Genomic DNA, 26,593 nt, shown 5'->3' on the forward strand with positions numbered 1-26,593 from the left:
TTGTTTCTATCTATTCATGTTATAGAAAACATGATTTGTTGAAAAGCTCACTTGATTATAAACAAGACTAATTTAGAATATATGTGAGTGAATATAATCATCAATTTATAAGTTAATTTTGTGATATTTAGTTAAGCTTAAAATTTATTTCTTAATATGATATCACAAACATTGTTAAAACTTATCCTAAAAATATTATTGTTTGTTAGATATATTGTTCCATTTATTTTGGAGTTTTTATCAGACCATCCATTAATGTTTAGTCTTACATACGATATGTTTATACCTCTATATGTAAGTGAGTGTGTTGAAAGTTCTATATTAACAAAATAAGATCAATTTAAAATATATAAGTTAATATAAACTTTTGTTTTGTAAATCAATTTTATAAGTTGAATTAAACTTAAAATTTATATATTATTGTCAGCTTTATTTTTAAAAATTCGGAAATAAACGTCTATGGTTGGAACACAAGTTCAATGAATTTTTTAATAATAACTGTGGAACTATAATTTTATAATTTTAAAGAAACTCATGTAAATTTTTTTTATAAACTATATAAATACAAGAAAATCAAGGTTTTTTTATGGAACTCGAGATTAAATTTGGTTACACATCACTTGCGCGTGTAAAAACATTTTCCAATTTAAGTTTAAATTTGGTTTTTCTTAATTTTTTTTATGAATAGAAAAAAGAAAACTCAACCTATGGTAAATGTAAAAAGAACGGTGGTTCAAAATAATTTGGTATTGTTACTACTATTTTTTCTCCCTACACACATTACAAAATATATATCATTCCTAATATTCTCTCATCCACTAATCTTATCCGCAACAAAAACATAAAAATAAATGTTTGCTGTCTAAGAAATTATTTATTATAATTAAAAGATTTTATAGAATACAATCAATTCATTTATTTTAGTGAAAGAAACTCCAACATCTTAAATCATTTATGAAATATTAGAAGAAATCCTTACATAAAAAACAATTTTAGAACTAAAAAATAAATAATATAAGTATAAATCTATAAACTAAAAATTATTAGTATTTAAAATAATTTCAAATAATAAATAATAATTAATTTAAAAATTAGTATTTTAATTGGTCTTTAATATTAATTATCAATATTAATTATTATCAAATACATTAATATCTAAATTAATACGTAATTAATTAAAGACGAATTTAAACTTTTCGATAAATTTATATTTTAAAAAGAGTCTTGAAAAATATAATATACAATGTGCCATTTAATATCAATTTTTTCTTCAACTGTAACAAAATGTTACCCAACTAAAATTAATTTAACTACATGAATTATATGAGTTCCGTTTTAAATATAAATAACCAATTCTCTAGAGATATTATCTGTTGCTTATATTTATTAAAAATATAGTCTTATAATACATTAATTAATATAATTATATATTTTCAATATATATATATATATCCTTTTTCTTATATAACTGTCGTTCAAAAAAACAATTTTACTTATAACAGTGACGTCACATAATAATGACTCTTAATTTCAATGAAGGATCGACCTCTTTGTGAAACCCAAATTTTCAAAATTCAACATTAATTATTTGATGCAAGTTTTTGCGATATCCAATACACGAAAGGGTGGCAAAATATTATTATCTAAATATTACTCTTTTATCACAAATGCTTTATAATTTATTCAATACAATGAAAAATAATAATCACTTAACTATTTTTCATCTTATCATGTATATCAATAACTCATCAAAGGTAAGTTATATCTCTCTTTAAAATTAATAGACGTATTAACTTAGAACATTGCTGCTCAATTTTTAGTATATATATGTAGAAATACACATACATATAAGGAAATTCTTAAAAAAATAATAGAAATAAATACGAATATTGCAATATCAGTTAGTGCATGGCTTAAATACATTATGTTATGTAATTAAATTCTATTTTATTGCTGGAGATAGATATATATTTTTAACTCTTGTGAAGCAAATGAGTCAGGTTGTGTAATAAAGATGAAAGGTCGTTATAATTTTTTTATAATAAACATGAATATAGTTTCTATATTCTTCTACGTATATATATTGTAAACTTCATGCATCTAAGCACCAACCAAATGTAAATTGGTTTATCATAACGAAAACCTAATCATGGAGAGAATGAGAGTAATAGTAATCACTGTATTACTGTTCATAAGTGTTGTGGTTGCAGAAGATGCTGGCGCTGGTGAAGCCATTAAACCTACAGAAGTTGCTGCAACAAGTGATGCTGCAGAAGATGCTGGAACTGATGAAACCAGTAATCTTGCTAAACACGATGGTATGAGCTTGGCAATTAATCAAATACTTAATGGACAAACTCAAGCGTACGAGTCTCCGAGGTTCATGAGGTTTGTGACACATTGCAGCTCACATGTTGCTGAAACATGCAGTGGAAATGATCCAATGAAGAAAGGAGGTGGAATCAATGGCCAATTAGGGTTGTTTCAATGCCTTTTTGATTCCATGGAAGCATGCTTGGTAGACCACAAGGCCTCACTTTATCAAACAACTTCTTCCGATAACCCTAAACAGTCAATTCAATATTTGCCAGTGCTCATTGAGACTGTAAAGTTTCAAACCGTCTTGAGAACCTGCTCTCATTTCACTGCACAAAGCTGTTTGACTGGTTCTAATGTTGATTCATCAGCTTTATCAGCTTGTCTTCTACCATATTTGAATTGGTGTGTGTATCCTACTCAAATGCCACCACCACCGCCGCCCCCACCACCACCACCGATATGTATCACTTCTTCTTTCACTTCTTTATTCTCTTAAAGTCTATTTTTTAAGAAAATTACATATCACTTAAGGAATATAATTAATATTTGTGCATTCTAATAAACTCATTTTGTGTTAAAAGTTTAGTTAATATGTTGTTGGTGTAGATAATGCTCAAATTACGCCTGATCAAGTTGAACCACCTGATCAAGTTGAGTCTGATCAAACTACGCCGGATCAAGTTGAGCCTGATCAAACTACGCCTGATCAAGTTGAGCCTGATGAAGTTTAGCCTGATAAAATTAGACCTCGTATGACTTCTTCTGTCACTTTATGTAGTCTATTTCTGTCACTTTATGTAGTCTATTTTTTAAGAAAATCATATATGATTTAAGGAATATAATTAATATTTGTGCATTCTGTTAACGAACTTAATTTATATTAGAAGCTTGATTAATTAACAGGATGTGGTTGGTGCAGATGAGTCACGTCTTCGGAAATAAATATATGATACAATGGAAGTACTTGCGTTGCATATTATAATATAACAGAACAATAATAGCAATGTGTTATAGATTATCCTATATATGTAATGAATAATCTCTTCATCTCTCTTTAAACATTGTTCTTACTCGTTGCTTTATGGTGAAGGATCTGTTGTACCTTCAGTATTCCAATAAGCTATGTCATTGCATGTCATATGTAAGAACATCATTCAAGAATGTTATGATACATGGTAATGACGTTCCTACTACTTGGTATCATGTGTTGAATAAATTTGTATCTGGATGTTACTAAAAAGTTTAACTGTATTCTTTCTCTCTAATTATTCAAAATGTGTTATAAAAAAGTGTATTTGTTAGAAGATTTACTTCAAATAGATATATATATAAATAGAAGCGCGGAGTCAACTTATAAGACTAATTTAGAATATATTTAAATAGACAGAAACGTTATCTTACAAGTCGGTTTTATAAAATAGAGTTAGGCTTAAAGTTTAATTTTTAACATGTTATCAAAGTCATTGTTAAAGTTTATTTTAACAATATTTTTTGTTTGTTGAACATATTATTTCACACGCTATCATATCATTCATTAATGTATAGTCTAACTTACGAAATGTTTGTATCTCAACATGAAGAAGTGTGTTGCAAATTCTAGATCAATTAAAAATAAAACCAATTTAAAATATAGAAATAAATATAATTTTTTTTATAATTAATTTTGTAAGGTTGAATTAGACTTAAAATATACTAATAATTACTTATTTTCATTTTCAAAAACTCACAAATAGTTCTAACAACTTCAAAGAATTTTTTGAATAATCAATGTGAAACTAATATGATAAAAGAAACTCATTTAAATTTTTTTATAAACTATAAAATACAAGAAAATCAAGGTTTTTCCCAAACAATATGGAACTCAAGATTAAATTTTGTTAGCATCACTTGCGCTTGTAAAAGTATTTTTCAATTTAAGTTTAAACATGGTTTTTCTTATTAATTTTTAAAATTAAGTTTTTTTTTATGAATAGAAAAAAGAAGACTTAACCTACGTTAAAGTAAAAAGAACGGTGTTTCAAAATGATTTGGTATTTGTTACTACTATTCTCTCTTCCTACACACGTTACAAAATAGGTTTAAATTCTCGGATAGTCCTCGTATTTATATGACAATCTCAAGTGGGTCTTCATATTTTCAACTGTCTCACTTTGATTCATATATTTGCAAAATGTTTCAATTTGGTCTAAATATTTGAAAAATTAAGTCAATTAAATCTTGTCCATTAAGTTTTCACAGATGACGTTAAATGTGTTGAGGTGGATATACTGAGGTGGATATTTTATTAAAAAAATATGTTGCAGTGATGACATGGAATTTAATAAAAAAAATAGAATTATGATGCTCTCTTAATTTCCTTTTAATAAATAATATTTTTTTATTCAAAATCCTAATTGGATACATTAGGATGAAAACCCTTGATCAAGCCCTACATTTTAATATCCTATGCAAAAATTTTCTCTCAGCCTTGGGTTTCCTTTCTCGCGAGCCTTAGTATCCTCCATTTTTTTTCCTCTTCATCTTGCAAAATCCAGAAGCTTGAAGCTTCTGCTCTTTTTCTTCACTATGACATACTCAACGTTGGCGGCGAGACACGACGAGGTCGCGGCGAGGGCGTCATGCAGCGGTGCTGTTCCAACGAGGGTTCAAAACTCCAGCTTCTTTCTTCCCCCGAGCAACCAACATGGAGGAATCATCGATGGCACTGTGATGTCGGTGAGAGCGCAACAATGGCACGGTAAAGGCGCGATGAAGGCGCAATGTTCTCTTCGTGGCGATGTGTGCTGTGATAGAGGCTTTTCGCGGACTAATGGAGGCTCTTGTGACGACCCTCAAAGCAACCGCAAAGGTGGACGCGGGTTGGGTGCGAACGGTGATGACAAGTGAAGGTGGTGGCGAAGCGTTGTAAGGGAGACCGACGCGGCAACAGAGTGAATATTTCGTTTTGGCATTTTAGGGTTTTGAAATTTGAAAATTTTGGGTTTATTTATATGCTTAATTTTTGTTCTTGCAGCTAAGGGTTTATGGATTCACTCCGCGATTGCAACATTTTGAGTTTTGGGTTTCTTCTTTTCGCGATTGCAGCGTTTTGAGATTTCTACTTTAGAAATCTTCCGTTAGGATTTTCTAATTCTTTCGGTTCTAGTTCTTGGTGATTATTGGTGGTTACGCAAGAGGAGCAACCATGGGGTTGCGATGGACGGCGTGTGCAACCCAGGACCGAATCTCGTAGGGATTTAATCGCGAGTTGCAGGACTTGGTTCTCAAACTCAAGCTATTCTCCTCGTTAGAAATAGTTCTCCTGGATGAAACCGGGTTCACGAGCAGTCTTGCCGTCGCGGCAATGATTGATTGGAGGAATAAATTTTACCACGTCAAAAACCCTTAATTTTTAAAAAAAAATCCATGTAATAAAACATTTTTACATCAATGTGCATTACGTCATCACATTTTAACGTTGTTTGTGAAAATGTAACGGACATGGCTTAATTGACTTAATTTTTCAAATATTTGGACCCAATTAAGACATTTTGCAAATATATGGATCCAATTGAGACAGTTGAAAATATGAGGACCCACTTGAGATTCTCATACAAATACAAGGACAATCCAAGGATTTAAACCTTACAAAATATATATCATTCTCATCCACCAATCTTATCCGCAACATAAAATAACATGTTTACTGTCTAAGAAATTATTTATTGCAATTAAAAGATTTTATTGAATAATATCAATTCATTTATTCCAGTGAAAGAAACTCCAACACCTTAAATCATGTATGAAATATTAGAAGAAATCCTTACATAAAAACCAATTTTAAAACTCAAAATAATTAATTTAAATATCAATCTATAAACTAAAAACAATAAAAAAAAAGACATTACCGAAGGCCACAATCCCTCGGAAAACGCCAGAAACTGTCGATAATGACCTTTTATCGACAGCCTTTGCCCCTCGGTAATTACGGAAGGGAAAAAGCCTTCGGTAATTACGGAAGGACAAAAGCCTTCGGTAATTACCGAAGGACAAAAGCCTTCGGTAATTACGGAAGGACAAAAGCCTTCGGTAATTACCGAAGAGTTGAAAAAAAAGTATAAACTCAACCCTTTACGCAAAACGGCTGATTGTTTTAAATCAAAAAAAAGAATCAGACTTAAACACCCTTTATTGCATACTTTATTAAACAAAGGATCTTGTAAATGCATATTTGAATGGAAAGAAGATAACTAGTGAACGCAATAACATATCTTGAGTAAATCAGATTGATTATAATCAACATTCAACCAGGCACTTAGCGCACACATTCAATTCTGCAGTTCTCAGTATACACACAATCTGGAAATTAAAACAGAACTTGGCAATGAACTAGTACCATGTATGATTGACTCAAGATTAGGCACCACAAAGCTAAACCAATTCGTTGCAAAATGACAATTCAAAATAGTGCAAATTCAGTTTCCACCAAGCTCACTCATAAGAGTTTCATCGCTCAACTAGTGTGTACACTTTGCACAAGAAGAATCGTGATTTTAAACAAAATTAATTGATGAAAACTGAGATTAAATGACAAATGAAACAAACAACATGACTGAGACATGACAGAATATGATTTCCAATATTAAAAGACTCAATCAGAGGATTGCACCGAATAAAATGAAAATTACAATGACTCAAGCAACAGAACAAGCAAACTTGGAGACCTAACACAAAAATGCAGATTCAAGAACAAACAAACAGATTGAATCTCATTCAAACCTTTAATTAAACAGTTCATGAGAAACATTAACCATAACACTCAAGACAATGCACAAAACAGAGGATTAAACCATAAGACAGTACAAACGAATAAAGAACAACGCGGAAGCTAAATGAAACTAAACGCATAAAATCAAAACAAGACAAAAACAAAGCAAATAAAGACAAAACGAAAGGAAGATGACATAAACAGAAACACAAAACCAAAAACAAAGACTCGAAAGACTTATCTCCTGAAGATGCGCCTTAACCTAGGCTCTGAAATAGCATGGTGCTCCGAGGAGAAGATGGAACTTGTGCGATTTGCACTCCTCGAGGCATCCTTAAGGTTGATTTGCAGCGGGAAGAAGTAGAGAAATAGAAAACCCAAGGCGCCAAGGGAAAAACCCTAATTGGTGGAGGAAACCTTAAATGTACCGATTAATCAGTGAGAAATTGTTTAATCGATGAGAAGTGAAGATTAAACGGTGAGAGGAGGTTTAATCAGTCAAAAATGGCGGAAAAGGTGTAAGGAGGCAGAAACCCTAACTAAAGGCATGGCAGTCGCGCGACACAATGCTCTCGAGGGATGCAAACAATTTCTTTTTTTAGCCTCAATCACTTAGTTTAATGGGTGAAGCCTCTTACTTAAGGCCACACACCCCTCGCTAAACTCTTCTTTATTGTCTGTAATGCTATTTCACCATGACTTTCGGTAATCATCTATCTGACCGTCGGTAAAGCACTTTTACCGAAGGCCGATAGGCCGTCTGTAAAAACCCTTCAGTAATATGCTCATTTCTTGTAGTGTAACTATCAAGTTTTTTACTACAAAATAAATCGATATCTAAATTAGTACGTAATTAATTAAAGAAGAATTTAAACTTTTAAATAAATTTATATTTTAAAAAGAGTCCTGAAAAATATAATATACAATCACTACAAAAATATTAAATTTTAGAAGGAGTTATTTTTCGGTGGTTTTGAAAACCCAGGAAATTTTCGGCGGTTTATAATAAAAACCGCCCCTAAATTGTTTTTTTTTATTTTTTAAATAATTTTTCAAAAATATCTACCTGACTCTCTTTTCCTAAAATACTTCGTGACACATTTCTGCTCCTAATTTTCCCTAGACCCTAATTCTCTCTCTCAATTCATTTCTACCTTCGTACATTTTCCTCCAAAAAGTTCACCATAATCATTTTCCTCCAAGCCCCGCACCATCTTCTTGTTGGTCTTCCCTTGCGTTGTGTTCGTCGTCGAGGCGTCGAGACGTTGTGTTCGCTCTCGGAATTCCTCGCAGCTGCGTAGGTTACTTTATTTTCAGTTCATTCATTGATTCGTTTTTCTTTCTGTTCATTTTCACTCTGCGTTCGAACTTATGATTACTTTCGGAATTGAAACGGTAGAAAAGCACGTTTTAGGTTTATGATTAGTCTTGTGTTTTCTATATTAATGTATGAGAAGGGTGTGAAGTATGAGGAGGTGAGAGGCGAGGCAAGGCAAGGGGTGAGAATGATGAATCTCTTGAGCTCTGTTCCAACACAGACAACGAGGAAGCCTTTTGGAACCATGTCTGCACTGTTGGAAGCAGAGGAAGATTTTCTTCACGGATCTTGTTACACTTCAGAAATTTTAAGAAAACCCAATTAATTTATTTTGGTTCTAAGGGATTTTCTCATTTTGCTTTTTTTTTGTTTTGTTTTTTGTTTTTCTTTATAACACCCTGTTTTGGTTTGAACATGACTGTAATGTGTGACACATGAGTGTCTCCATTAACGTCAGGGAGACTGTCTCACAGCAGTGAACCTTTGAGCGGTGGTGCTTCTTTAACTGGAACGGACAGTCCACCAATCTCTCCTTCTGACGAGTTTGACGATGTTGTCAATGTATCTCTATGTTCCTTTCCACTTTCTTTTCTGCCTAGGTGGAACCCTCACCTACCCCACTGCTTACTTTCTCACAAGTACAATAATATTTTTGTAACTATTCTCTCACTTTTGTTCTTGTTCCTCTTCCCAATCTCACTTTTGAATGTTGTTGTATCTTGCTTCCTAGAACTAATGCTACGTGTGTAATAGTATATTTCAGCAGTTAATTTTGAAATGTTGGATGTGCTTTAAATTAGCCTTAAACATGTTGAATTGATTTCGATAATATTCATGTTAAATTAGCCTTAAACTATGCTACGTCTGTAATGCTTTTTTCTTTGTCATATAATCATGAAAAACTTAATTGAATCAAATATAATGACTTTTAACTTTTACTACAGATCAAAATAGGTCAAGACGCAAAACAGATTCAGTAATCAACAACTAAATGGTTCAAGGAGAAAGAAAATGCACATAGATTTTTGGTTTTGAAAGTGACTTCTAATTTGATAAACAATTAGCCAATTCTGACCATAACAGGGCCTTAAGTAGGAAAATTAAACTTTGTTAGGCTCACTGAAGTGACAGAACTAAAAGGATATAACAATTTTTGGAATATTCATACTCAAACCAGTAAAAGTGTAGAAAACTAACCACAACTAAACTACTAATTTTGTGAAAGCAAGATTAAAGGAGCAAAACAGTATTGCAATTGACTCTAGAATATGTTAACAAAGTGAACTCAACATTGATTTAAGGCTGAGCATGAGTGGCTCTCAAATTTGAATTTCAAAACACATTCGGTCTCGGTGAAAAACTGATTTTAAAGAGATTTTCCTACTGTGTATAATCCCATCTTCTCAACCCCAATTCAATAGTATAACTTATCTCTAGATGGTCATGTGTATAATTGAAACTGCTTTCTATTTGAATTAGTTTTGCACTTTATGTCTTTCTTCAAAGTATAAGTGAGGGGTGGATTTAAATAATGGTGGCTAGCACAAACAATGCTGAGTTATAGCCAAAAACTTCCTTCATTAGCCTGGAATCTAGGCTAGCATTAAGATGTTGCTATAATTTGTAGAATACATTATATTTTCTAAGACACCTTCTCATCTCATAAGAAACTTAAACAGTCTAATAAGGAGAAGGAGAGTCCAGGGGCACGTCCATAATAATGGCAACACATTAAATGATTTCAAAACCACGATGGAAACAATAAGAAAGGAACATATCCATGAATATAAGTATAACCTGTAATCAAGTACACAGTCTATTAGACAGCAAAATTTGGAGGTCAACAACCCCATCTCCAAGTCGAATTTAATATTGTCACCAATAGACCACTTAGCATCTGAGTAAGAAAAGAACATTGTGTGAAAATTAACTAATGCTAGAAATGCAAGCAAAAGATTTATATTTAAGATTTCACCATTTCTCTTAGTGGCTGTAAAATCATTACCACATTGCAAGTAACTTTTTAGTGTGTCTATACATGACAAAATAAAGTTTTTAGCAACTTTATCCCCACAGTGTCCCCATGAAAACGAGTCAAATTCACTAGAAGATAAAGAATCAGCAGCCTACCACAAAAACAAGAAAAAACGACAGTTAGCATTTATGAAACCTTAAAGAGACATGAGAGACAGGAAAGTTTCTGCAGGAAATAGGCATGAACCTTCAAAGCCAACCAAACACCAAGCTCGCCCAAACTAAATATCAAAGCATCAAACATCTTTGTTATTCTTTTTTGTGCAGACTCAGCAGCTGATCTAGTGAAATCTGAACTTTCTAGAGTGAGTTCATGCTGAGAAACAGAAAATCCATTGTTAATACCCGCTGACATAAAAAATAAATATTTCTGTACAACCAAGATTAATCATGAGAAAAACGAAATAAGTCCATGCATGATGTTACAACTAATGAAGCGAGCATATAGAGAAAAAGAATTCAATCAGAATGATATCCCAGTATAAAAATCATCCACACTATTATTGAGTTATATATGAACTGATATATATATATATATACACACACACACTTAGATACTAGATTTAATAATTATTTTAAATTGGAATATATCTAAGATTATTCATTTTTATATTAAAATTAAGTTGAAAAAATTAATAATGTAAAACTGTGTTAAGAAAATACTATATGGGTAATATAGTTGTAAAAGTTTAGAGTGTTCTATATATGATCAAAATAAACGGTGAAGTTGGTCAGAATGATATTTGAATTTCCCTAACTAGTAAGAGAAATATTGTCTATTTTTAACCCTAAACTCCTTACAGTAAATGTGTTAAATAAATTTTTCTTTGCTTGTGCAATTAATTAGTAACTATTTTATTTTGCAATACTGTGTATGATGCAGAAGCAAATTCATGACTTCATCATATACAAGAAAGGAGTAAAGAAAAAAATTATTAAAACGGCATCAGTTTGTACTTCATTGGTACTTAATCATAGACACACCAATTTTATTATACAGGCAATTATGCATTTGATTCAATACACAACTTTAGGGTCTCCTCACTGTTATCTAAAACCAAATCCATAAATTGTAAATTACATTTAGGTTGTTTACATATAATGTCAAAAGGCCTGTCCCTGTCATATAACATTTTTTTATTCACTTCTTGTTACAGGGAGTCCTATTAGCTGTGTTACAAGATTTGGAGACTATTCTGCTAAAAAATTCTCAAGTGGTAATATTCTTTCCTTAAAATCTGAAGTTACTTCTTCAAATGTTGTTAAGAAATTGGAATGACAAGTTGGTAGTTTGTCAAGAGTTTATAATATGATTTATGTAGATAAAGAGTAAAACAGAATCAATCCTAATAAAGTAGCTAATTATGAAATTAGCTCTTGAAATAAATCCCTTGATCTAAGGGATTGTGAGTTGACTTTCCCCATAAAAGGAAAGTCGATTGTAAATTATTTTCCTTGGATTAGTTCTCAAAGTTTAGTAAATTCATCTCATGTAGTGTATTTCGTTGAATATCGTCACTTATTCTAACCTTCCAATCCTCTTGGCATGAACAGAGGTCGTTGTAATGGATAGATCATGGATAGACATGCCTCGAAATACAAATCAATATATGAGAGGATTGAATACCTTCTTGGACTTCGCATTCACTAATAGTGGTGTTAGGGGAAAGATAGTATGTCCATGTCAGAAATGCAATTTTAAGAAATGGCAAAGTCGTGAAGAAGTATATGAGCACTTAATTATTAAACCTTTTCCAAAAGGTTATACAATGTGGCTTCTACACGGGGAGAGAAGAGTAAATGAAAAAGCTCCTCAAGTAATGGTCGAAGAAGATGGTGGAAGAGTTGAAATTAATGATAATATGTGTGAAATGATTAATGATGTATTTGCACATCATTGCTCTACCAACGACATGGTGGATGATGACGATATGGGTGCAGAGTCAAGCCATACTAGAAGTCATGATGGGACAAATTTTTTTGAATTAATGCAAGATGGACAACAAAGCTTATATGAAGGATGTGATAAATATTCAAAACTTTCTTTCTTGGTGAAGTTGTATCACATCAAATGTCTATGCAGAATAAGTGACAAAGTTATGTCCATGATACTGGAATTGCTAGCAGATGCATTTGAACATGCTAAAATTCCAAATTCATTCTATGAAGCCAAAAAAGTGATTAGCAAGCTTGGTCTTCATTACACCAAAATTGATGCTTGCCCGAATGATTGTATGTTGTATGTTGGAGAAGACAAAGATAAAGATTCTTGTAAGAAATGTAAGACATCAAGATGGAAGCTAAAAAAGAGAAATACAATTGGTGACGATGTTGTTGTTAATAAGCGAAAGAAGATTCCTACAAAGGTGTTAAGGTATTTTCCTTTGAAGCCTCGATTATAGAGGATGTTTTTGTCATCTAAAATAGCTGAGCATATGAGATGGCATGCATCAGAAAGTACAGATGAAGGCATGTTAAGACATTCAAGAGATTCTGAAGCATGGAAGAAATTTGACTTGATGCATCCTCAATTTGCCTTAGACCCTCGAAACGTGAGACTTGGTTTAGCTACTGATGGGTTCAATCCATATGGGAACTTGAGCACCAATCACAGTATTTTGCCAGTTGTTCTCATACCATACAACCTTCCTCCTTGGATGTGTATGAAACAAAGTTCATTCATTTTGTCCATGATCATTCCTGGAAAGCGAGCACCGGGCAATGATATTGATGTTTACTTACAACCATTAATAGAAGAGTTGAAGGAGTTGTGGAACACTGGAATTAAAACTTTTGATTCATATGGAAATGAAGTATTTGATATGCGTGCAGCCATATTGTGGACTATTAGTGACTTTCCAGGACTTGGAACCTTATCTGGATGGAACACACATACAGGATTAGCATGTCCGAGATGTAATTTTGACACTACTCCTAAGAAGCTTGTCAAAGGTGGGAAATTTTGTTTTATAAGTCATCGTCAGTGGTTAGATGGAAGACATAAGTTCAGATTGACTCATAGCAAGTTTGATGAAACTATTGAAAATAGAAGCCAACCAATGTCAATCTCAGGACATGATATCCTAAACAACTTGGGAATGTTCACGTTGAATTTGGGAAAGAACCTATAGTTGAAGAAAGGTCAAAAAGACAACGCAGAGTTGATCATCCTAAGGTAGATACTCTACAATGGCGAAAGAAGAGTATATTTTTTGACCTTCCTTATTGGGTAGATAACTTATTGCACCACAATCTGGATGTTATGCACATTGAAAAAAATGTTTGTGACAATATATTGTTTACATTGTTGAATGATAGTACAAATAATAAATGCAAAGACAATCTAAAGGCAAGAAAGGACTTACAACTTTGGGGTATTAGACCAGATCTGTGGCCTGATGAGAGTGGTAGAGATCTTCCTGGTATATATACATTGTCAAATGTAAATAAGGATATATTTCTAAAAACTTTGAAGAATATAACTGTACCCGATGGTTACTCAAGTAACATCAGTAAATGTGTTGATGTCAAACAACGTAAGATTGGAGGAATAAAAAGTCATGACTCACATGTGTTGATGGAGCAAATTCTTCCTTTGGCAATAAGAAAAGAAGTGTCCTCTATTTTGATTGATCTATGCTCTTTTTTTAAACAATTATGTAATAAAGTTTTGAAGATAAATCAACTTGTCCAATTACAAGATAGAGTTGTCCTCACATTATGTCACATGGAGATGTTATTCCCTCCTTCTTTTTTCATAGTGATGGTTCATTTGATTGTGCGTTTAGTAGAAGATGCCAAGCTTGGAGGACCCGTACTAGAGATGAATTTATTGCCATGGCTCCAGAAGGCATAGATAGAGATCATTGGGCTTCTGTTGTTGATTATCGACTTGATGAAAGAACAAAGGTAAAACCTATATCTCTTTTCATAAAATTTTGTTATGATTTAATAACTTTTCTTATCACAATGTTAGGAGATTGCCCTAAAAAATAAACACAATATGACGAAACAAACTCTTGCTCACACAGGGGGATCCAAGAGCATTGCAAGGAAGAAAGAAGAAATGGTGAAGTGTTATTTATCTTCAATTTTCTATTTCTCATAATATTTATAACATACCTAATAAGCATTTGTTATTTTTCATAGGAAAAAGAGTGTGGGCACAAAGTTAGCAGAGGAGAAGTTTGGATAGCTACTCATAAGACGACCAATGGAGCTTTTGTCAGTGATGAGGCAAGGGAAATTGGTGTAAGTTCCAATCTTTTTAGTATTTCCTATAATTGTTGTATTTCAGCATATTGTTTCATAAGGTGACTTTTGTAACATCCCAAAAATTCACCCAAAATTAAAAATTTATTTTCAAAACTTAAATGTTGTAATAATACATAACAACCCGAGCATAAACTAAAATCTATACATCAGTCTTAAGCTCAAACGCAACAGCAAGGATAACCTTGAATCCTCCTAATTCGATCTTCCATCTCTTCCTCCATTTGCACAGGATTACGTGACAATCCTTCAACTGCTCCCGTATAACATCACACATTATACGATCATCGCATTCACATGCACAAACAAGCAAAGTAAGGGTGAGCTAACCTGAAACACATCATTTATAAAACATGCATAGTTATTTCAATACAAATAACATATAATAATTAAGTCCGACATCCTCAAACCAACGTACCACAATTCCTGTTGGACACTCATTCCAAAGTACCTAATAATCAACCCAATACACCATAAACTCTCATCCAGATGATACGTTGATGAGCAAAACAACGGAAGGTACCCCACTTGTGATTTCATTCTTAGTCTCCTCAATATGTCCACAATCAACCACAGATCAAGACATCCTACTACAGTACCCTCAACCTCAATACATACCCAGATATCATAACATTACTGAATCAAACGATAAAACAACGAACTTATATTACATCGGATACTGTTTACACGAACAGTAAGATTGATCACTTAAGCTAGAAACTGAGCATCAAACGCTATTATACCGAATACCATTAGGTCGAATACCAAAAGATCAAACGATAATTAAGATCAAGTACATAGACTTCACGTTAAGACAGTGTACTCTACTAAAACAATTACTATTATTTCGAACACTATTCGAACGATTGCTCAAAGATCAAATCTCGCACACCACAGATTAATTACCATTCGGACGAACACTTAATTGATCACTTTACTGAATTTAATTCTATCTAAGAGTAACATCATCGAGACCGGATGTTCCCTACGTACAACCACTAACTATTAATGATCTTTACCCGAGACAGGCATCATCCAACCCGAGCACTACCTATGAATGATCATTTCCTGAATCATGTATCATCACGACTAATCACTATTTATCAATCGATCGACACTTCAACGACTATCAAAGCCGGTCACTCCCTATAAATGATTACAACCTCAGAGCAACATCACCAATAAAGATCATTCCCTAAGAACCATCGCTACTAGACAGAACACTATAATAAGGAACGCTTGAGTCTGGGTTAAACGCCTAGAGTACTCTGCTGAACACCTCAGTACTGACCGAACGTAATCAAACTAAATCTCAGGTTACCAAATTAAGATCGGACGCTAGCTACCTCAGATCCACTAACATCAAGATTAACTGTTATCTAATCACGCTCGCTACCTGAAAATAAATAACACCAAGACCGAACGTCACTAGTAAGAACGCTCGTTACTACCTATAGACCCAACAAGTTTTACTCCCCGTCTCTCTCGAAGAAGTATTCCAAATCCAACTTTATATGCACTACCATCTCTCCCGTATCCGTACCACCATCACGGTTAGAAACCACAGCCACAACATGCAAGATGAATAACCAGAATTATCACATTATAAACCCACTACATATACTATAACAATTCCCACGATAAATCGACTCACATGACACTGCAGACTAGTCTTTCATAAACTGATGTCGTTTACTCGTAATTCGTCGTCATAACCTGCTCTCAATAACAGGCGACCCGAGCCGTCATCCATCGCGACTTCAGACCTATCTCCCCGACTCCTCAAGGACTAACGAGTAAAAACATCGATACTACGCGTAACGATGCACTATACTCAACACAAGCCGAAGTCATTGGGCGAGACATTCACCTCCTCGCGCAGAAGAAGGTGACACTCGAATCTCCGTCTCACGCGTGAGACTAGCAAAATGCTAAAAAGACCGACGTAGTTACAAGTAAATAACATAGTGTATGTACCACCTCCAACAGAATAAACGTGCTCAATCACGAAGTCATACATATTCTCAATAATATGTATAACTAAACCAATAGAATAAACGTGCTCAATCACGAAGTCATACATATTCTCAATAATATGTATAACTAAACCAAAATTGGATCAAGGAAATAACCAACAATTCTCAATAATTGCTTCAAAATTCTCCCACGGATTCATGCATTGCCGAACGCTATTTCCAACTCTGATACTGTCTGAACGAACGTTCTGAAATCAATCCTCATCACAGGCCGAACGCTCACAAACAAGGGCCGAACGCTCAATACACCAAGGACGAACGCTCACAACACCAAGGACGAACGCTCACCACGCCAAGGACGAACGCTCACAAACCAAGGCCGAACGCTCAATACACCAAGGACGAACGCTCACAACACCAAGGACGAACGCTCACCACGCCAAGGACGAACGCTCACAATGCCAAGGACGATCGCTCACTACTACAAGGACGAACGCTCACTACAAGGACGAACGCTCACTACAAGGACGAACGCTCACCACTGAGCAATTTGGACGAACGTCAAATTTCATCGGAATTGGACGAACGTTAGGCCGACCACTAATTGATCGAGCACTGTTGGGACGAACGTCCAATTTTGACTCACCAAAATTGGACGAACGCGCATTCTGCATAATTCTGCAGAATCGCGCAGATTCCAGAGAAACCCAGAAAACCCCATTTTTAACCCCTTCTTCCCAAATTTGCATCAAAATACAGATTATACCAACAATTAATGAAATAAATCAAACTCCCCTTACCTCTTGAAGACTTCCTTGCAAGCTTTGGGATCTATCTCCTCCTAGACATGCAGCTCTAGATCTCCTAGCAAATTCATCAGCTCTCCACTTTCTCTTCCGATCTTACTGGAAGAACTCCACCCTGACCAGATGCCCAACCCAGATCTACCTCTCAGCCCTTCTGAAGTTGGAACAGCTTCTCATGGAAGCTCCTAGAACGACTGGAAACGAAAGGGAGGAAGGGTTCCCTTCTTCTGGAAGCTCTCCCTCATCCCAAAGATAAGCCTCTCTCTCCTTCTCACATGCCAAAATGAAAGCTCTCCTTTGCTGAGCCTTTTCCCCCGTAACCCAATACCTCCAATAAATGCTCTCCCAATAGTCAAAGAGGTGGGTGACCACCATGTCCCCACCATGTCCCCTACCATCCAAAATACGGGTCTTACAACTTTGTGATGAACACACCTCTTGCAAAAATTGGTGTTATTTTAGTTGTTGTTCATTTTAGTGCTTACTATTTTAGTACTTCTAATCTGTTTGCTTTTTATGCTTACTGTGTGGTGTACTTTGATTGTATTTCCATGTTTATTAATTGTATTTTTTTGTACAATGCCACAATTTATTGATGTGTGGTGTACTTCATACAATCATGAAATAGCAAGGTTCTGAATCAACTCTTTAATGTACAATGCCACAATTCACTTTAATATGGGGAACTAAAGTTTGGGAACCCCTCGGATTTCTAATCATACAGTTGTTGGAACAATCGGTACCGTTATAGAGTCGCGCAGCGGAATAAAATATTTTGAAAGCGTGTTACGGTCACAAATCAAGTTTCGATGGTCCGTTTTAGAAAAACAATTTTCTTAGAGAAAATTTATCAAACAGTTGATGTGCATAAAACAATAAAAAGAGTAGGGAGTAGAAAAATTGATACACTGGATTTTTATCCTGGTTCGATTCAAAAGAATCTACGTCCAGTTGTTAATCACTATAAAAAGTGATTAACGTTTTCACTAAAATCAGTTTCACCAATTACAATAAGAGTGAAAAAAAAACAGAGAGATAAAACCTTCCTTCGACGAACGAACCGGAAGATGACCACCTTGCCAACTCGAAGAGAACCGCTCCGACTATCGACACACGAAACGCGAGCTTCTCCTATTCACGAGACCAGGCAAAGCACTTGAACTAGCTTTTTAGAACTTCCTCAGACAAATTGTATTCTCAAAAAGCTCAGTGTTATTCTTAGAGTTTTGGAAGAACCTTATATAGCTCACTATTCTGAATTCGCAAAGATGAATTATAACTGCCACAGATAATCGATTATCAAAAGTGATAATCGATTATTAAAGTCCGTTACAGGGTTTTCAAAATGTAATAATCGATTATATGATGTGATAATCGATTATTCCTGTATGACTCTGTGATAATCGATTATTGTCATTCCATAATAGATTATTGCAGTTAAAAATGCAAGTTTACAAAGTTTACAAGAATTTCCTACTACATTTAATTTCTACAAATTGCTTTTAACTAATTCTAATATCTTCTTCAACTAAAACTTCTTGCAGCATCATCAAAACAAATTTCTTCAAGATTTACCAATACTCCTTATTGGTAACAACAGTAAATAACTATCTCATTCCACCAAAGTCAACTCCAATACCTAACAATCTTCGTGCATTCCTTGCCAATATCTTTCAATAGATTTAAACAAATATTAAGCTTTAAGCAGAGAATTGATTTTCCTATCCATGCCTTGTCAATATCAATTGTTTAGCCTTGGTACAAAATCAAATACATATTCTATTCTCTCAATACATTATTTCCTAGTATGATACAAAGTTAGAGAAGAATTACTGTTGAAGAAGATAATGATGATACAATTATTGATAATCAATAAAGAAGGCGAAAAAAATACAATCAATAAACATGGAAATACTAAAATAGATTCTTTCTTTGGATTGTCATAATCTCTTTAGTGATATAATTATTGATTGGCAATTCTTGCTACTATTTTTGCAGACATCTTAAGTTTAAATATAAGTATATTGCTGCCAACTCAATAGTTTGTCTCTTTATAAAAATACAATGTTTTTAATGTTGGCATCATTGATTACGTTGTATGTAGGAAAAAAATTCAAACATATGAATCTACAACATCGTCTCAATCAAAAGAAATATCAAGTTTAGATTCATTGGCTCATGTTTTAGGAAGCCAAGAGCATTGTGGATGTGTTCGCGGTCTAGGTTTAGGTCCTTGCCCATCTAAAGTCTTTGGAGTCCATGCTCGTTCTCATATTGGATCATCTTCATCTACTCCTTCTAATGTTGAATTACAATCTCAGGTTAATGAATATTTAAATATTTACTTGGTTTGTTCCTTTTAAAATTAACATGTTAGGTATCATATTTCTCACTTTTTAAATAAATTTTTCTGTTATAGGTATCTTCATTGACTTCTTCTAATGTTAAATTAGAATCTCAGGTTAATGAATACTTACTTGGTTTGTTCCTTTTAAGATTAACATGTTAGGTATCATATTTCTAACTTTTTAAGTAAATTTTTCTGTTATAGGTATCTTCATTGACTTCTTCTAATGTTAAATTAGAATCTCAGGTTAATGAATACTTACTTGGTTTGTTCCTTTTAAGATTAACATGTTAGGTATCATATTTCTAACTTTTTAAGTAAATTTTTCTGTTATAGGTATCTTCATTGACATCACAAGTCAATGAAATGAAGGCAATCATGACACTTTTGTTGCAAAATCATCAAGGTCCATTGCCTTCACAATTTGCAGTATTTCAAAGATCATCGGTAATAATTGTTAAATTTATTTGTATGATTTTTTTATTAAATATATTATCGACTAACTATTATGTTATATTGTAGGTATCTGATCAAGGGAGTGGGTCAAACAATGGATGTAATAAAGAAAAAAATTAGATATTGTTACTGAATACTTTTATGAGTCATACTTTTAGTATTGAACATCTATATTGAACATATGTAATGAACCTCTTTCTTTTTAATTTTTATGTATGAACAATTAGTTGTATGAATGATATTAGGTTGAACAATGTAGTTTATTTTATACAATATTATTAAATTTTAGTTCATATTAATTTATTGTTTGTTTTGTCAATAAGACCATTTTTATTATAATCTAATTTTATTATAATAAAAAAAATGAACTATACAAATTCCCGGCGGTTTTAAAACCCTGGTAAACTAAACCATCAAAAGTAGGGGCGGTTTTGAGATAATCTCGGCTAGTTCCGGCGATTTTTGTGTAGCCCCGCTATTCCCGGCGGTTTTCATAAAGCCCCATCTAATTCCGGCGGTTTCTACAAAACCCCTGAAAATTCCGGCGGTTTCTGGGAACCCCCGCTAATACTGGCGGTTTTTTCAGAAGCGCCGGTACTTGCTTGGCGACAGACGTTTTCCCACTGATTTTTTCAACCGCAGGAAATATGATTTGTGGGGGTTAAAACCGTCGGTAATATTTTAAAAAACCCCGATAAAAATACAGATTTTTGTAGTGAATTTGCCATTTAATATCAATTTATTCTTCACTGTAACAAAATTTTACCCAACTAAATAAATTTAACTAGATGAATTATATGAGTTCCGTTTTAAATATAAATAACCAATGCTCTAGAGATATTATCTATTGGTTATATTTATTAAAAATACAGTCTTATAATAATACATTAATTAATATAATTATATATTTTCAATATATATATATATATATAGTGTTTCTTTTTTTATATATAATTGTCGTTCTAAAAAATCAATTTTAGTTATAACGGTGACGTCATATAATAGTTAATGAACTGACTCTTAATTTTAATGAAGGATCGACCTTTTTGTGAAACCCAATTTTTCCAAATACAACATTAATTATTTGATGCAAGTTTTTGTTATATCCAATACACGAAAGGGTGGCCAAATATTATTATCTAAATATTACTCTTTTATCACAAATTCTTGATAATTTATTCAATACAATGAAAAATAACAATCACTTAACTATTTTTCTTTTTATCATGTATCAATAACTCAACCCCCATATGTACGCATCAAAGTATATGCCTCTTTAAAATTAGAATATTGCAGAAATTTTGAGTATATATGTAGAAGTATACACATACATATATAAGGAAATTCTTTAAAAAAATAATAGAAATAAATACGAATATTGCAGTATCAGTTATAGTGCATGGATTAAATACATAATTATGTTAATTAAGTTATGTAATTAAATTCTATTTTATTGCTGGAGATAGATAGATATATATATTGTTAACTCTTGTGAAGCAAATAAGTCAGGTTGTGTAATAAAGATGAAAGGTCATTATAATTTTTTATAATAAACAAGAATATAGTTTCTATATTCTTCTACGTATATATATATTGCAAACTTCATGCACCTAAGTCCCAACGAAACGTAAATTGGTTTATCATAACGAAAACCTAATCATGGAGAGAATGAGAGTCATACTAATCACTGCATTATTGTTCATAAGCGTGGTGGTTGCAGAACATTCTGGTGGTGGTAAAGCCATCAATCCTATAGAAGATGCTGCAACCGATGAAAGCACTAATCTTGCTAAGGACGTTGGTATGAGCTTGGCCATTGATCAAATACTTAATGGACAAACTCAAGCGTACGAGTTTCCGCGGTTTAAGAGGTTTGTGACACATTGCGGCTCACATGTTGCTGAAACATGCAGTGGAAATAGTCCAATGCATCATGGCGGTGGTGGAATCGGTGGCCAATTTGGGTTGTCTCAATGTCTTTTTGATTCCATGCAAGCATGCTTGGTAGACCACAAGGCCTCACTTTATCAAACAACTTCTTCCGATAACCCTAAACAGTCAATTCAATATTTGCCAGTGCTCTTTGAGACTGTAAAGTTTCAAACCGTCTTGAGAACCTGCTCCCGTGTCACTGCACAAATTTGTTTCACTGGTTCTAACGTTGATGCATCCGCTTTATCAGCTTGTCTTCTACCATCTTTGAATCGCTGTGTGTATCCTATGCAACGACGACCACCACCGCTCTCTAAGATTTGTATATCACATTTTTATTCTCTTAAAGTCAATTTTTTAAGAAAATTATATATCATTTAAGAAATATCATTAATATTTGTGCATTCTAATAAACTCATTAAGTTTAATTAATTAACATGTGGTTGGTGCAGATTCTACTCAAATTACGTCTGATCAAGAGCCACCACCACCCCCCACGATTTGTATATCACTTCTTTATTCTCTTAAAGTCTATTTTTTAAGAAAATTATATATCATTTAAGGAATATCATTAATATTTGTGCATTCTAATAAACTCATTTTATGTTAGAAGTTTAATTAATTAACATGTAGTTGGTGCAGATTCTACTCGAACTACGCCTGATCAAGAGCCACCACCGCCCCCCACGATTTGTATATCACTTCTTTATTCTCTTCAAGTCTATTTTTTAAGAAAATTATATATCATTTAAGGAATATAATTAATATTTGTGCATTCTAATAAACTCATTTTATGTTAGAAGTTTAATTAATTAACATGTGGTTGGTGCAGATTCTGCTCAAATTACGCCTGATCAAGAGCCACCACCACCCCCAACGATTTGTATATCACTTCTTTATTCTCTTCAAGTCTATTTTTTAAGAAAATTATATATCATTTAAGGAATATCATTAATATTTGTGCATTCTAATAAACTCATTTTATGTTAGAAGTTTAATTAATTAACATGTAGTTGGTGCAGATTCTACTCGAACTACGCCTGATCAAGAGCCACCACCGCCCCCCACGATTTGTATATCACTTCTTTATTCTCTTAAAGTCTATTTTTTAAGAAAATTATATATCATTTAAGGAATATAATTAATATTTGTGCATTCTAATAAACTCATTTTATGTTAGAAGTTTAATTAATTAACATGTGGTTGGTGCAGATTCTGCTCAAATTACGCCTGATCAAGAGCCACCACCACCCCCAACGATTTGTATATCACTTCTTTATTCTCTTAAAGTCTATTTTTTAAGAAAATTATATATCATTTAAGGAATATCATTAATATTTGTGCATTCTAATAAACTCATTTTATGTTAGAAGTTTAATTAATTAACATGTAGTTGGTGCAGATTCTACTCGAACTACGCCTGATCAAGAGCCACCACCGCCCCCCACGATTTGTATATCACTTCTTTATTCTCTTAAAGTCTATTTTTTAAGAAAATTATATATCATTAATGAATATAATTAATATTTGTGCATTCTAATAAACTCATTTTATGTTAGAAGTTTAATTAATTAACATGTAGTTGGTGCAGATTCTACTCGAACTACGCCTGATCAAGAGCCACCACCGCCCCCCACGATTTGTATATCACTTCTTTATTCTCTTAAAGTCTATTTTTTAAGAAAATTATATATCATTTAAGGAATATAATTAATATTTGTGCATTCTAATAAACTCATTTTATGTTAGAAGTTTAATTAATTAACATGTGGTTGGTGCAGATTCTGCTCAAATTACGCCTGATCAAGAGCCACCACCACCTCCAACGATTTGTATATCACTTCTTTATTCTGTTCAAGTCTATTTTTTAAGAAAATTATATATCATTTAAGGAATATCATTAATATTTGTGCATTCTAATAAACTCATTTTATGTTAGAAGTTTAATTAATTAACATGTAGTTGGTGCAGATTCTACTCGAACTACGCCTGATCAAGAGCCACCACCGCCCCCCACGATTTGTATATCACTTCTTTATTCTCTTAAAGTCTATTTTTTAAGAAAATTATATATCATTTAAGGAATATAATTAATATTTGTGCATTCTAATAAACTCATTTTATGTTAGAAGTTTAATTAATTAACATGTGGTTGGTGCAGATTCTGCTCAAATTACGCCTGATCAAGAGCCACCACCACCCCCAACGATTTGTATATCACTTCTTTATTCTCTTAAAGTCTATTTTTTAAGAAAATTATATATCATTTAAGGAATATCATTAATATTTGTGCATTCTAATAAACCCATTTTATGTTAGAAGTTTAATTAATTAACATGTAGTTGGTGCAGATTCTACTCGAACTACGCCTGATCAAGAGCCACCACCGCCCCCCACGATTTGTATATCACTTCTTTATTCTCTTAAAGTCTATTTTTTAAGAAAATTATATATCATTAATGAATATAATTAATATTTGTGCATTCTAATAAACTCATTTTATGTTAGAAGTTTAATTAATTAACATGTAGTTGGTGCAGATTCTACTCGAACTACGCCTGATCAAGAGCCACCACCGCCCCCCACGATTTGTATATCACTTCTTTATTCTCTTAAAGTCTATTTTTTAAGAAAATTATATATCATTTAAGGAATATAATTAATATTTGTGCATTCTAATAATCTCATTTTATGTTAGAAGTTTAATTAATTAACATGTGGTTGGTGCAGATTCTGCTCAAATTACGCCTGATCAAGAGCCACCACCACCCCCAACGATTTGTATATCACTTCTTTATTCTCTTAAAGTCTATTTTTTAAGAAAATTATATATCATTTAAGGAATATCATTAATATTTGTGCATTCTAATAAACTCATTTTATGTTAGAAGTTTAATTAATTAACATGTGGTTGGTGCAGATTCTGCTCAAATTACGCCTGATCAAGAGCCACCACCACCCCCAACGATTTGTATATCACTTCTTTATTCTCTTAAAGTCTATTTTTTAAGAAAATTATATATCATTTAAGGAATATCATTAATATTTGTGCATTCTAATAATCTCATTTTATGTTAGAAGTTTAATTAATTAACATGTGGTTGGTGCAGATACTACTAAAATTACGCCTGATCAAGAGCGACCACCAATACCACCGACTGTATATCACTTCTTCTGTCACTTCTTTATTCTCTTAAAGTCTATTTTTGAAGAAAATTATATATCATTTAAGGAATATAATTAATATTTGTGCATTATGTTAACAAACTTATTTTTGTATTAGAAACTTAATTAAATAATAACCTGTGGTTGGTGCAGATGGGCCACGTCTTCGGATGATACAAGGAAGTAATTGCGTTGCATATTATAATATAACAGAACAATAATTGCAATACATTAATGATTATCCTATATATGTAATGAATAATCTCTTATCTCTGCAAACATTGTTCCTACTATATGGTGTAGGATCTTATGTACTTTCTGTTCTAATTAGCTATATCATTGCATGTCATGTATAAGAATATCATTCAAGAATGCTATGATACATGGTAATAACGTTTCTACAATTTTGTATCTTAGTGTTGAATAAACTATTGTATGTGGATGTTACTAAAAAAATTAACTCTATTCTTTCTGTCTAAACATTCAAAATGTGTTATAAAAAAAGTTATTAATTACTATCATTTTTCATTTTTAAAAACTCACAACTTAACGAGGATGGTTGTAACACTTTTTTTAATAGTCACTGTACAACTAATGTCATAAAAACAGGTAAAGAAACTCATCTTTTTTTTATAAACTATAAATACAAGAAAATCAAGGTTTTTCACAAACATTATGAAACTCGAGATTAAATTTAGCTGGCATCACTCGTGCCTGTAAAGTTATTTTCCAATTTAAGTTTAAAATTGGTTTTTCTTTCTGTTTATCTTAAGAATTGAATTTTAAATTTAATTTAACCCTATAAAAATGTAAATTTTAAGTATAATGCAATCACACAAAACTAGCTTGTAAGGTGAGATTTGCATCTATATATTTTAAATTAACTTCATTTCTAGTTAATGTGTGATTTTTAACAAAATTAAAAATTTTATGAATAAAAAAATGAAAACTTAACCTATCGTAATGTAAAAAAAAATGTGAATCATAAAATTTGACACTATTTTTAATATACTTAATAGTCTCACATCTTAATAATCAAACTGCTTAAATTTAGAAATTAAAGTATAAAACAATTTAAATACTTTCTTTTTCTTTTTCTTTTTCTTTTTAAAAAAAATATTATAACAAAATATTCTAAAACGGAAAATATCTTAGATATCTAATGATTAACAATAAAAATATTACTCGACAAACTTAAAATCAATTTTACTCTATTAATAC

At 32.5% G+C, this 26,593-nt stretch overlaps 3 protein-coding genes across 48 annotated transcripts; all 3 read left to right on the plus strand.

Annotated features, from left to right (window-relative positions):
• Positions 1 to 2,097: 2,097 nt before the first annotated feature.
• On the plus strand, positions 2,098 to 3,512 carry LOC108332978 (nodulin-30-like). Of its 2 annotated transcripts, none has more exons than XM_052870946.1 (3): positions 2,098 to 2,780; positions 2,926 to 3,069; positions 3,223 to 3,512. In XM_052870946.1, the coding sequence occupies exons 1-2, from the start codon at positions 2,150 to 2,152 to the stop codon at positions 3,048 to 3,050; spliced, it is 756 nt and encodes a 251-aa protein (XP_052726906.1). In that variant the 5' UTR covers positions 2,098 to 2,149; the 3' UTR covers positions 3,051 to 3,069; positions 3,223 to 3,512. The 2 variants fall into 2 exon arrangements, with proteins under 2 accessions (XP_052726906.1, XP_052726905.1); XM_052870945.1 differs by having other exon boundaries at positions 3,239 to 3,512.
• Positions 3,513 to 8,172: 4,660 nt separating this feature from the next.
• LOC128194829 (uncharacterized) lies at positions 8,173 to 20,578 on the plus strand. 8 transcript variants are annotated; one of them, XM_052871184.1, is made up of 9 exons: positions 8,174 to 8,945; positions 11,576 to 11,635; positions 14,207 to 14,327; positions 14,395 to 14,487; positions 14,568 to 14,669; positions 19,577 to 19,793; positions 20,024 to 20,065; positions 20,156 to 20,266; positions 20,342 to 20,578. In XM_052871184.1, exons 5-9 carry the CDS (start codon positions 14,632 to 14,634, stop codon positions 20,393 to 20,395), a joined length of 462 nt encoding a protein of 153 aa, XP_052727144.1. In that variant the 5' UTR covers positions 8,174 to 8,945; positions 11,576 to 11,635; positions 14,207 to 14,327; positions 14,395 to 14,487; positions 14,568 to 14,631; the 3' UTR covers positions 20,396 to 20,578. The 8 variants fall into 8 exon arrangements, 5 of the variants coding, with proteins under 5 accessions (XP_052727146.1, XP_052727144.1, XP_052727143.1 ...); XR_008246245.1 differs by lacking the exons at positions 14,207 to 14,327; positions 14,395 to 14,487 and having other exon boundaries at positions 8,174 to 8,363; positions 8,842 to 8,945; XM_052871183.1 differs by lacking the exons at positions 14,207 to 14,327; positions 14,395 to 14,487.
• A 1,296-nt stretch (positions 20,579 to 21,874) lies between these two features.
• On the plus strand, positions 21,875 to 25,776 carry LOC128194687 (leucine-rich repeat extensin-like protein 2). Of its 38 annotated transcripts, none has more exons than XM_052870255.1 (17): positions 21,876 to 22,529; positions 22,660 to 22,710; positions 22,841 to 22,900; positions 23,040 to 23,090; positions 23,221 to 23,280; positions 23,420 to 23,470; positions 23,601 to 23,660; positions 23,790 to 23,849; positions 23,989 to 24,039; positions 24,170 to 24,229; positions 24,369 to 24,419; positions 24,550 to 24,609; positions 24,739 to 24,798; positions 24,938 to 24,988; positions 25,128 to 25,178; positions 25,318 to 25,367; positions 25,526 to 25,776. In XM_052870255.1, exons 1-17 carry the CDS (start codon positions 21,935 to 21,937, stop codon positions 25,544 to 25,546), a joined length of 1,443 nt encoding a protein of 480 aa, XP_052726215.1. In that variant the 5' UTR covers positions 21,876 to 21,934; the 3' UTR covers positions 25,547 to 25,776. The 38 variants fall into 38 exon arrangements, with proteins under 38 accessions (XP_052726246.1, XP_052726247.1, XP_052726215.1 ...); XM_052870259.1 differs by having other exon boundaries at positions 24,748 to 24,798; XM_052870257.1 differs by having other exon boundaries at positions 24,559 to 24,609.
• The last annotated feature ends 817 nt before the right edge of the window (positions 25,777 to 26,593 follow it).

Source organism: Vigna angularis, chromosome 11, assembly GCF_016808095.1.
Source record: "Vigna angularis cultivar LongXiaoDou No.4 chromosome 11, ASM1680809v1, whole genome shotgun sequence".
In the NCBI taxonomy this organism is placed as follows: domain Eukaryota; kingdom Viridiplantae; phylum Streptophyta; class Magnoliopsida; order Fabales; family Fabaceae; genus Vigna; species Vigna angularis.